This window comes from Actinia tenebrosa, unplaced genomic scaffold, assembly GCF_029948245.1.
Source record: "Actinia tenebrosa isolate PJP-AT-01 unplaced genomic scaffold, QUT_ActTen_1.0 PGA_scaffold0__85_contigs__length_37466705, whole genome shotgun sequence".
Classification (NCBI taxonomy): Eukaryota; Metazoa; Cnidaria; class Anthozoa; order Actiniaria; family Actiniidae; genus Actinia; species Actinia tenebrosa.
The window spans coordinates 22,847,056-22,859,364 of record NW_028292569.1 but is presented as its reverse complement, the minus strand read 5'-3'; the positions used below and the strand labels follow the sequence as shown (position 1 = coordinate 22,859,364).

The 12,309-nt window shown below is 39.6% G+C and overlaps 1 protein-coding gene and 1 pseudogene across 1 annotated transcript; one reads left to right on the top strand and one right to left on the bottom strand.

Moving 5' to 3' along the window:
- Positions 1–41: 41 nt before the first annotated feature.
- Positions 42–1,422, bottom strand: LOC116300711 (sodium/bile acid cotransporter 7-A pseudogene; annotated as a pseudogene).
- A 52-nt stretch (positions 1,423–1,474) lies between these two features.
- Positions 1,475–4,724, top strand: LOC116300712 (protein N-lysine methyltransferase METTL21D-like). The gene is made up of 6 exons (XM_031709628.2): positions 1,475–1,560; positions 1,729–2,032; positions 2,173–2,283; positions 2,523–2,595; positions 3,034–3,153; positions 3,468–4,724. Exons 2-6 carry the CDS (start codon positions 1,776–1,778, stop codon positions 3,567–3,569), a joined length of 663 nt encoding a protein of 220 aa, XP_031565488.1. The 5' UTR covers positions 1,475–1,560; positions 1,729–1,775; the 3' UTR covers positions 3,570–4,724.
- Positions 4,725–12,309: the final 7,585 nt, after the last annotated feature.

Here is a 12,309-nt window from a genome sequence, read left to right as displayed (position 1 = left end):
AGTCTGAAAATTCAGGTTTTCCCGGCAAACAATACAAAAACTCGTTTTTAAAATTACTTTTTTATTATGACAATTATATGAAATTAATTATGAATGAATGAAATTCTGACAAATATGACTGTTAGCTGCCAACTAAAAAACATCAATATAAGATTAATTACACTTGCAGATAGAGTGCATGCACTAAAACCGTGAACATTAAATAGTACAAATTAGTACTATTTCATACAGAATCCTTTGTTTTCTATTGTTTAATTATCACTATTTAGTGCTAAAAATTAATATTTATTTCACGGATTTAGTGTGAGCACTCTATTGGAAGTGCTAGAGTATATATTACGGAAAAACTAGCCGGCGCACTACTACAAATATTATTAGCAACTGTCCAACCCTTTAAACACCATTGATAGTTGATTTATCTTTATGGGCAGCCTGTTTTTCCAACATCCAGTTCCTAACTACAGGTACCAATACCCCACCAAGGAGAATCTGAGTAGGATGATAAATGAGAAGTGGAATAGAAATGAGAGAAAGATACTTGTAGCCCTGGAAAACTATCTTCAACATTGGAATACCGAGTGTGAGAGATTTGTGTGTGGAGCAGAACATTATTGCCACAGTATCTGCTGGCTTGAATGGAGACTCAGGCATTGAAGTAAGGTAAAAAGTAAGAAAAAGCAAGAAGCACTGAATTAAAAATATGATTATCACAACAGCAAGTAAATTAGTGGAATCAATGTCTCCAACATCACTTGAAAATGTATCACAGAATGTCGTGTAGATAATCAGGAGGAGAACACAGCTTCCAATGGTACCAAACGGTGGCTTAGTTTCTTCCATCCAGTTCCTGACTTTATCGTTGTATCTGAATACTTGACCAACTAAGATTGGCACGACCACGGTCATCGATAAGGTGGTAAAAATAGAGCTGTAGGGCACTGACGATGACGAGCCTACAAGAACCAATAGTAAAAATGGCGTGACGAAGATCCCAAGGAAGCTTCCAAATGCCGAATTAAAGATAGCTGCTGCATCGTTACCACCTACTGCCTTAGTGAGGATGACAGCTGAAGAGACAGGAGGGGGCATACAGCTGACCACTAACAATCCCTTCAGTAACCATTCATTCAACGACAATAACGCGAGCAATTTAATCAGTTGAGAAATAAGTAGCGGAATAAATACTAAGGTGAATGTCTGCACAAATACATGGAGCTTGACTTGAGTGATTGCATTCTTTAGATCTTCAGTTCGTAGAGAAAGACCACTGTTGAAGAAGATGATTGAAACGGCGCCATATTTGACGGTGTATTCGGGCTTTAAAATCCCTCCTTTTGCTCCAATGTGAGGCGCAAATCTTGCAAGACATATTACTGTGACGATTCCTACAAGAAACCAGTTTTTTCTGATGAATGCAATCATCGTGTTGTGACTATATTTTACAGTTTTTCCAAAGAACACCGGTTGTTTTACGATACAACATCCACCATCTTGTTTATTCGTTCGAATCTGCCACGTGTGCGCATGTCCTGTATGGATCACTGATTCCTTAGACTTCCGGTAAAATGACTTCCGCCTATAGTCTTGATTTTTTTCTTTATTTGATTTTTTGGTTGAATAGTTGGAATTTACATATTTATTTTGAATAATAATTTATTCTCTTTAATTCTATATTAAATTACATTTTTCCTCCTACATTTTTATTTTAAAACGAATGTGCGCAAAAAGGCTCAAAAACAGGTCAGCGGAAATGCCCAACCACTATACAAATCAAAATGGCGGACGAAGAGCATCATTCGTCTTTAAAATTAGACAAAACTTTTGAACGTGAAATTGAAGGGATCTACGGCACCCTCGTCATCAAGCAGGCAGAGGAAGGCGACGTTGGGTGTGTAGTATGGGATGCCGCTATAGTATTGGAAAAATATCTGGAAACTGAGGGATTTTTGAACAAGCGTCAGATGAAAGGGAAGCGTGCTATCGAACTTGGTGCTGGGACTGGACTTGTTGGTTTGGTGGCTTCTGTGTTAGGGTATGACTGTTATTGAAGATTTTTGGCTTTCTTGGCTCATTATTTCCAAATTCATAGATTAAAACTCCACTCTTCCCCTCCCCCTAGGGTGTACTATTTGAACTCAATCTGATTAATTATCAACTGTTGGTCTTTTTTAGTGCAGATGTTGTGTGTACCGATCTTCAAGATATAATACCACTCATAGAACTGAATATAATCACAAACAAACACTTAGTGACTGGTTCCTTATCTGCTGCTGTTCTGAAATGGTAAGTTTGTGTATTATATGGTCAAGTAGCTGCATTTCTCAAAGGGGCAGAACCCGGCCAAAAAGATAGGGGATCCCCACTGCTCTCGACATACTTTCTCTGACTTTCGCACCTTCCTCTCTGCTTGGAATCCTGCATTGGCTCTCTATTGGAATAATGATGATCCACAGGAAACCCAGAATTAATATTTGTGCAGTGGTTTTGGTATCTTAATCATCATCATCATTTTTCCTTGACAGGGGTGAAGATGTATCACAGCTGTTACCCCCTTTTGACTACATATTTATTGCTGACTGCATTTATTATGAAGAGGTAAAAGTTGATTTGGGTTACTAGTGTGTGGCCATAAATATTAGGATAATGGCCAAGTTGAGTACATGAGTAGCTATAGAAGGAGCTGAGTACATGGGTAGCTATAGAAAGGAACTTAACAATTCATGCCCAAAGTATGTCAAGTTCATCTTCCAAGTCTCGTGATAATAACCACCTTCACAGGCATACCTCTTGTCTATTTTTCTGTTCCATCATTGGCCCCCTTATTCATCCTATACCACAGAAAGCCCAGAAAGGAAATGACAAAAAAAGAGATGGTTTTGGAGTAATATTTAGTCATACAGGGGTCCCTATTTTTTTCCAAATGGCTGATAAGGCACTTAGTTACATATAGATAAATGTAGTGGAATGAGGCTTACAGTAGGTGAAAGAAAATACCATATACTTATTCATGGCTTTCCATTTATTTGTCTTCAGTCACTGGAGCCTTTAATAAAGACCATGTGTGATCTTAGTGGACCAAGCACTCTTATTTATCTCAGTTATGAAGAAAGAAGAACTGGTAACAAACTAGCATTGGAAAATAATTTTTTCAAGGCATGTATCCTGCATAATTAATCCTATTAATCGTTTTAACTGGAGACATTTTTAGCTCTGGCATAATGTTGTCCAGTTTCAGGTCATGTGTTGTTCACTGGAAAATAAAATTCTTTGAGTTGTGTCTATATTCATGTGTCTTCTGATGTATAGCTATTAAACAAAGAAATGATTCTCTATGGAATGACACTTGGTCTGAAATGGTGATAACATAACTACACCTAAAGTGAGAATCGTTTCACAGTTGTAGCTCATAATGCTGTTTGGGTGACTAAATTCCTTTATTTTAACAGGTCAATTTCTTCTATTTTCAGGCTGTAAAGGAAAAATTTATAGTGGAGGAAATCCCACAGGAAGAGCAGGACTCTAGATTTCACAGTGAGGACATTCATATTATCAAGCTTATAAAAAAGTAAAGAAGATGTAAGAGCGCTTAAATAAGGTGAGAGCTCCTAATGAGGATGCTGTAGCCTTTGGATGATAGTGCAGGAAGGAAGGAAGGAAGGAAGGAAGGAAGGAAGGAAGGAAGGAAGGAAGGAAGAAAGAATGGAGGAATAAAGGTATAAGGAAAGACAGAAACAAGTAAGGAAAAAATGGAGGGAGGAAAAAAGGAATGAGAACATGCCTTTGTTAGATCCTCTTGAGGTCTGGTTACCAATCAATCTACTCCTAAATATAAAATGATGAGACAAGTATTTTTTGACACAATTTATTTTTAATTAGGCTATTTACAATACAACATTGTAGTCTCAAGATGGGAATCTATTTACAAATATCCATCAAAGCCAGACATGGTTAAAACAATGCTGTTCCTTCTTGAAAGAGTGAAGAACAGCAGTCAAAATTCTATCCTCCATGTTGGCATACTCTGCAGTTTGTTATTCCCTCTTGATTAGAATATATGCATATTTAGTCACCATGTTATTTATCTATTTCAATATGTTATGACCACTCAAGATATTTATATTTTCCCCGCATGAGTGGTTCATGAAGAGTGAAACAGAAAGTTTCTGGTGACGTCAATGCATTTACAATCATATTATTCATAATATTTTTACGTTCATGAGAGCACATATTTCCATCATCATGATATCAACCTTCCATTGATATCTTGCCATCAAATCTATGTGGTCCATGCTTCTGTCAATATAACCATATACCCTATTGTGCTCTCAGTCGTTATCCTCAAGATATTTAAAATTCTATCTTAAATTAATTTTGTCAGTTATAAAAAAGTTTACATGTTAAATACATAGTAGCATTATAACTACTTTTTCTATTTTTCTTGTCTTAGTTATGTCTAAGACCATTTAATTTTGATAAAAAGAGTTGCCTGGCTTTTTCTAAATGTTAGATATCCTAATCATTGCAAAAAAATATGTCAGTTTTTATGAGGGAGGTGTCGTGTCTTTCGTAGATTAAATATAATTTATAATAAATTAAACTGCAACTTGAGACATAGTCCAGCTCCAGAATACCTGTGAATCAAAAAGAACAATATCCTAACTTAGTTACCTGATACAATTAAGAAAACATCAAAGAATAATAAATTGGTTTAGGTTTTCATCAAAGCTGTTTTTGGTGTTTTTAGTGACCATAGTATAGTTCCATGACCATGTTTTTTTAAATTGGATAATTCCATTGTCACTTCCAAATGATTAAGGTGTAGACACTGAGGGTGGTCAGTTTACAATCATGAGAGGTGGTTAGTAATGAGGTGTAGACACTGAGGGTGGTCAGTTTACAATCATGAGAGGTGGTTAGTAATGAGGTGTAGACACTGAGGGTGGTCAGTTTACAATCATGAGAGGTGGTTAGTAATGAGGTGTAGATACTGAGGGTGGTCAGTTTACAATCATGAGAGGTGGTTAGTAATGAGGTGTAGACACTGAGGGTGGTCAGTTTACAATCATGAGAGGTGGTTAGTAATGAGGTGTAGACACTGAGGGTAGTCAGTTTACAATCATGAGAGGTGGTTAGTAATGAGGTGTAGTCACTGAGGGTAGTACAATCATGAGAGGTGGTTAGTAATGAAGTGTAGGCACTGAGCCGGTTGATCAGTTTATAATCGTGAGGGGTTTTTATTACGACGTATAGACTGATAATAGTTAACAGTCATTACAACTAACTAGTGCATCACAGTGCATAAATTTAAAAGTTCATATCACATAATAACATATACCTACATTATGCTGTGGAGGTCAGTGTAGATGAATTCTCGTAGGAGGATGTCTGGATGTTGGGGGTGATGTTATTAGACCCTCTGTTCTCTAGATATTGCCGGTTGGAACTGTTTTTATCCCATGGTTTTTTGGAGTCTTTTAATTCCTGGCAGAAAATGAATAAGTACTAAATATTATCTTCAGTTCTTTAGTTAACATGCAATTTTTGGCACTGTAAAACGATCATTGCTATTTTAATCAGTTTACAAATGCAATAGCAGCACTCGCAACACATGCGTTGCACCAGATTAGGTAGAGCAGTTTTCGTATGACTGTGAAAAGCTCACGGCACGAACAAGGTCATGACACGGCAAGTTGTACTCCAGACCAGTCACATTGCTCAAGAATTTACTCTCCATCCAATCAAATACCCGGAACACGGCACAAACACGGCGCGGGCATGGTCAAGCCACAGTCTCGGCACTGCCAGACCAAGCACATGCATTACGCAAGAAAAAATCAGCCAATTGAAATTCTAGAAAACATCACGGTCACTACACGGCACGCTTAACGCACTGAGATTGTCTCAGTCATACGAAAACTACTCTATCATATTGACACTTCGCCTTTATTAACATTAACATTATCTAAAGATTACCTGAGCATTCCTCTCCTGGATTTGTCTAACCCTGATTAAGTCCAGCCGAGACCCCAGTATCATGGAGTTGGTCATCATTTCATTCCTCAAGTTTGTCAATTCAACATTATGTCTCTTGCAAGTAGTAAGTAGTGCCTCTTGATCACTAAGCTTCCCCTCGAGGATGTGGACCTCCGCATTGCGGTGACTCAGAAACGTTTTGCAGCCATCCAACGAATCAGAAATCTGCTGTTTCTCTTGTTGCAGGCGAAGAATCTGTGCCCGGAGTTCCTCGCTGCTTCTGTCGAGTCGTTTGATTTCTTGGTCCTTCTTTTCGATGCTGTGCTCGAGCTCGATCACGTGCCCCTTGGTAAAGTTGTGCTTCTTGGTGATTTCAACTTTGTCCAACTGTTCGCTCTCTACAGCTCGATTTAACTCGGATATTTTGTCTTTTAAATCTTCAATTTCATCCTTGAGTTTGTTCTCTGCCTTGTATCTTTTCTTGATGAAGAGCTGAAGGTCTTCGATCTTTGAGTTAGCTACTTTGGCTTCAAAGACCATTGAATTTTCTCGAGACTTGTATTCAGCTTTGTCTCGAACCTTTAATGGGACAGATTAGAATGACTTAGAAACTAGAACGATTAAATGTGAAGATTTATGTACGATAGTGATAAGAAATGAAAAAGCAAAGTTTACAGTACACTTTTCTCCCTCCTTCCCTCCTTCCCTCCTTCCCTCAGCCCCTTTCTCCTTTCATCCTTCCAATCTTCCTTTATTCCTACCTTCTTCCATTTCTCCATCCTTATTTCCTTTCTTTTTGTCCTCTTTCTCCCTTCTTTCATCCATCAAATCTTCCTTCCTTTTTCCATTTGAGTAGTGAGCCCCCCCCCCCCCATATACCGTAGTAGCTACCACCCCTCCCCTAGCTACTACGTTATATGGGGGGGGGGGGGGGAGCTCACTACTCATTTGTCCATTTCTTCCTTTTTCCACTCCTTCCTCTCTCCCTGCCTCCCCTTTCTTCCTTTTCTTTCTTCCTTTTCTTTCTTCCTTCTCTTCTTCCATCCTCCATCCCTCCATCTATCTATCCATACTTTCTTCCCGCTTTGTCTTCCCCAGCACATTAAACATTCTTATCTCATATGTAGTTTCCTATTCGAGGACTAATACCCCTTCAAAACGTCGCTCCATGTCATCTCGCCTTTTCCTCCCGTCTCATATCCCTCATAGCGTGTGCTTCAAATCCTTATAATCAAATTTTCTATAATTATAATTTTACCCTTTTATCTTCCGCTGCTGAGATCTTACTCCTCAACTCTATGATCTCATTCTTCAATTCCCCTTCACGGTCCTCCAGCCTAGTGATTTCATTCTTTAGTTTTTGAACTTTATTTTTCACTTGTGTAATTTTATTTTCGTTTTCTTCGTTCTGTTGTTGCAGAACTTGCTTGTCTCTCAGCAAGCAGGATTCGTTGAGCTTCAACTCTCTCAGCTGAGCGTGAAGGTTGTTGTTGTTGTCACGGAGGATTTTGATGTCTTCATGCATCCTTTTATTTGCATCTCGTGATGTTTGTGTGATATTCAGTATATCTGACTGGTAGTCATTGTACTCCATACTGATCCTTCTTTTTTCACCTATTAGAAGTTGATTACTATTAATAATTATTTCATAATCAGGAATATGTTTGGATTTAATCACCTCAACGTGGAAAGAATTCCAATGCCATATTTTGGAACCCAGTTAACAGCCTAAATTAGGAAGCCTTTTTCGTGTTCAAAAGTCATTTTTATGCCATATATTGCAAGCCCCTTCAATGTTAAAATTGGGAAACCATTACCTAGATCGAAATGTTTTTCCTTTCTAGACCACGTGTCATTCTCTCGAGAATTAGATTATTTGCTTGAGTTGTATCCACATTTACTTGTCTTCTCATGCGCAACCGTTAAACAAAACAATTATGCTCAAGAGAATGACAAGTGGTCTGAAATACGAAAACAATGGGAAGACAGCTGCCACCTATGTGAGCTTCCCCTCTTTTTATCACCGACTCAGGTATCAAAACTTTCTCTTACCTTCAAGAGTCTTTACAGTCAAATTCAGCTCGTCTATTTTCTCCAGAAGCTCGTTCTCGCTTTTCCTCAGCTCGCTGATAAGCTTACGCGAGGTCCTTGTGGATGAAGATTTGTCATTGTTGAGCTCTTCAAGTTCAAGTAACAATTTCTCTTTCTCCACTCTGGCCGATTCAACCTGTACCCTCAGGTCATTCTCCTTGGTTATGTGCTTCATCAGCTCTCCATTCATTTCCGATATTTTTGTTCGCAGACTTTCAGACATGCTGTCATTTTCCAACCTAATCTTCTGGATCTCTAGACTCTTTTCTTCGCGCAGTTCTGCCTCGCGTTTAGCTCGATCATCAAGCTCATTCCTCAGCTGATTTATCTCGTCTTCAAATAACCCCAGCTGTTCTTTCAACTCCATCTCTCTTCTGGATTGCACTTCGAGCTCCATGTTCAAGCTCTCGACAACCTTACTTCCCTCTTGAATGACATTTTCTTTCTCATCCTCAAGAGCTTCGGTTTGCTTTCTCAGCGAATCAATCACGTGGCGAAGGTCTTTCTCTTGGTCGCTTTGTAGCTTGAGTGTTTCACACATCTTCTTGATCTTTTCCTCGTACCTTTTGACTGTTCCTGTCTTTTCCATTCTGTTTCGGATGAGTTCTTCTTCAATTCCTCCTTTTTCTGCCTGTAGTTCTTCTATCACTTTATGAGCGTCAGACAGTTTCTGGAGAACTTCAACTTCACGTTGAACCATTTTCTCAACTTTTTCTTGTTGTCCCTAAAAACAATTTTCCATATACATCGATTATTAACTGAATGTAAGGCTCTTTAAAGCTCAATATCAAAACCTACCTCAGAAAACTTGGCATATTTCTTTGCTTTGTTCTCCAATTCATCTCTTTCTGCTAGTGTCATCTTAAGACTTTCCTTCAAATTCTCCATTTCTGCCATCATCCGATCCGAGGATTCGTTTCTAACATTCAAACACTCATCAAACTCATGTGACCGCTTCTGGATAAGCTCAAAAGCGTCACGTGCTTGTATTTGACTCTTCTTCGTCTCGATTTCAAGGTCCTTTTTCTGCAGCTTCAATTTGAAGACTTCCTCTTTTAGGGTCTTTTGAAGCAACTCAAGCTTTTCTTCTTTCTGTTGCAGCAATTCTTTCAGGCTTTCAATATCCTTATCTTTTTCAGCCTCCATTTGTAGAAGCTGTTCCTTCAGTGAGGAGATCTGTTCTTTCATCTTGTGTGCGTCACGGCATTGCCCTCGGTACAACTTGGCTTCCAATAAAGCCTCTTTGTTCTCCAGCTTTAGCTCCTGCACTCTTCTTTTCAGCTCTTTTTCTATCTTGTCCTTTTCCTCCAGACATTGCTCCAGGTTATCTTTCCATTGTAGAGATTCAAGCATTGTCTGGATGGTTTTGTCCGCCTGTTCCTTTGCGCTCTCCATCTGTGCAAGCTTTTCGCTCACTGCCTCCAATCGCTTTTGTATTTCCCACTCTGATTCATATCGTTCCTTCAAGGATTGCTGCAAACTAGATATCTTCTCGTCTGTTTGGCTCTGTAAAAGCTCCGATTCACATTCTTTTCGCCGCTCTTTGCTTTTCAGAGTTCTGAAGCTCGTGTTCTACTCTTTTCTTTTCAATTCTAAGCCTCTGTATGGCATCTGCCATTTCATTCATGCGTAGCATCATCTTCTTGTCCGCATCTCTTGATATCGCTATACAGTGCTCGATCTTTTCTTTATCTTCCATGGACTTCAGTATTGATGTGATCATTTTTTCGCCCTCAGCTTTCTCATCTTCAAGATGGGTGATCTTCTGATTTAGAGACTGTAACGTTTTGAAGAGCTCAATATCCGAGGCCTTTAGGCTTCGTTTCAGGTTCTCTATATTCTCTTGTAAGGTGGGCTTTTGGAGATGCTGTGGTTCGTCGTCCTCAACAGTTTCATTGACAAAGGACTGCAGTTCTTTAACCCGTTCGTTGCATCTGTTTACATTCTCTGTCAGTCTTCTTATATTCCTTCGAGATTCCTCATACTCCTCTTTGTACCTCTCCTTCAACTCCTCGTCACAATCTGCTTTGTTCTTTTCCTTTCTCAACTTGTTGGACGATGGACTTCCATCTCATCAATTTTGATCTTTGTATTCCCCTCTCAGCCTTATCTTTGGTCCGTAATTGCATCGGCAAGGTCTTCTTTGGTTTTTCAGTTTTCGCAACATCGATGAAATGTTCTTGCAGGTGTTGGGATTTCTCGGCCTCTAGTCGCGAGATTCTTATCCTCCAGCATTGTCATTCTTTCTTTAAGGTCTTGTTCAGACTGCCCCTTGGACAACATCTGTTTCTCAAGCACCCTTATCCTTGTCCGTCTGAACTCTTCTTAGCCAGGAGCGCTTCAGATTCCCTTCTTCTGCCTTGCGATTGTCTTCTGTCAGCCGTTGATGCGTTCATTTAACTCCTTCTCCCGTTCAGCGCACCGTCAAGATCGTCTTGGAGTTGCTTACTTTGAAGTTTTAAATTTCTCGAAGAAGAAAGAAATTCAGAATCTTTCTTTGCCAGCTGATGTTCTAGATGCTTCTTTGTTGATCTGATCGTTGAAAACTTAAGCCTCATTTCTTCCACTTTGCTGGCAAGCTCTCGCACCAACTCTTCCTTCTTTTTGAGTTTTTCTTCAAGGTTTTTATTGGCATCCATAGCTTCCATCAAGGTCTTCATGTTATCGTCTCTCTCTGCTTTTTCAGCATTCAATTGGGAGATCCTGGACTCAAGAGATTGCACCTTTTCTTGGAGCATCGTTTCCAGAGTCCGCTCTGATCTTGAAGGCGCTTTTCCAAAGCAGTTATCTTCTCCTCCAGATTCCCTTCTTATCAGCATTATGTCGTGCTGCGCTGTCTTCTCAGCATTCTCTTTTTCAGTGGCAAGTTCAGATATTTTTACCTCCATATTTGATAGGTTTTCTTTGAGCTCAGTGTCTTCGTCAGCTTTTTAAGCTGATTTCGACCTCCTTGGCTTCGATGGATTCCATAAGAGCTTGAATCTTCTTATCACTCGGTCAAGTTTCTCTGCCTTCAGTTGATCGATTTGTTGGCTCAAAGTTTCTGCTCTCCCTGTAGTTCTATTTCTGAATCCTGTCGACCCTTGAGCTGTTTTTTCCAATTCGTTGATAATTTCTGACGAGCTTTGTCTCACAAGCTTCACCTCTGCCTCACGCTCATCCACATCTTGACCCATTTTTTCCATAGTCTTTTCCATTCTTCTTCCTTCTGTTTTGAGTGAGTGCTCTTCAGACAGGCCAATTCTTCCTGTAGAGTTTGGGCGGTCCTGAAGGCACTTCTCCAACTCTTTCATACGGAATTCTAGGCTTTCTGACGTCTTTGCCACTGCTGATTTATGTTCCTCTAACTCCTTTTGAGCCTCGGATTTCTCAGTAGTGAGTGCCAGAATTGAATTCTGCAGTTCCACTTTCCGTTTTATTTCCCATTCCTTTTTGCACTTTTACAGTTCATTCTGTCCTTGCATGCTCTCGACCATTGCCTTCACTTGGCTCTCACTCTCGAGTTTTTCAGCCTCGAGAGTAGAAATCCCTCTCTTTTCCAGGGACGTACTGTGTCTTGGAGCTTGGTCTCCAACACATTTTTGTCCGCCAAACGTCTTTTCCAAGTTCGCTATCTGCTCGTCAGATTTGCTTTTCAACATAATAATTTGCATTTTGCCTACTGGCTTCCATAGCCGTCATATTTTCCAGTTAATCTTCTTTTACTTGCTTACGTGCTCAAAGAATGCCTCAAACATATCATTGTTTTTTCGCTAAGCTCTTTCATTGAATGTTTGAAGTCCATTATTTCGTGCTCTCTTTCAGCACTTGTGGAAGGAGTACTGCTCACCGACTCTCTCTTTCGTCTGTACTCTCTTGGCTGAAGCCCCTTTATCTTTTGTTCAACGCTTTGTTTTTCCGCCGCGACTTTCTCATCACTTTTTTTATCGAGGGGACGCGTTTTCTGTCTCTTAGTTCCGCCGAGGTTCAACCTTTTCAGGCTCTTTGAACGTCAAAATCTCTGGTTTTCACAATCCCCTTGAAAAGTTTTTGAATATGGTTGGGTTGATTTTCATTTTGACGATCGAAAGGTTTCTGCGTCTTTAAAACTGCTTCCAGTGTCTGTTTTCAAGATTCTTTACTCTCCATTGCAGCACCGTTTTTTCAACTGTTTTAATCCGGGTCGCAATTCTTGTCCTTTCGTTCCCGAGAGTTCTCTTTGAGCTCTTGAACAGAAAGTCTCTTGATTTTCATCACAATCCCCTT

What these genes read in the sequence shown, in the direction of transcription:
- LOC116300712 (XM_031709628.2), top strand. Translation starts at nt 1,776, where the DNA reads ATGGCGGACGAAGAGCATCATTCGTCTTTAAAATTAGACAAAACTTTT. An exon ending in TTGGTGGCTTCTGTGTTAGG is followed by an intron (nt 2,033 to 2,172) that starts GTATGACTGTTA and finishes GGTCTTTTTTAG; the next exon opens with TGCAGATGTTGTGTGTACCG. An exon ending in TGGAAAATAATTTTTTCAAG is followed by an intron (nt 3,154 to 3,467) that starts GCATGTATCCTG and finishes TTCTATTTTCAG; the next exon opens with GCTGTAAAGGAAAAATTTAT.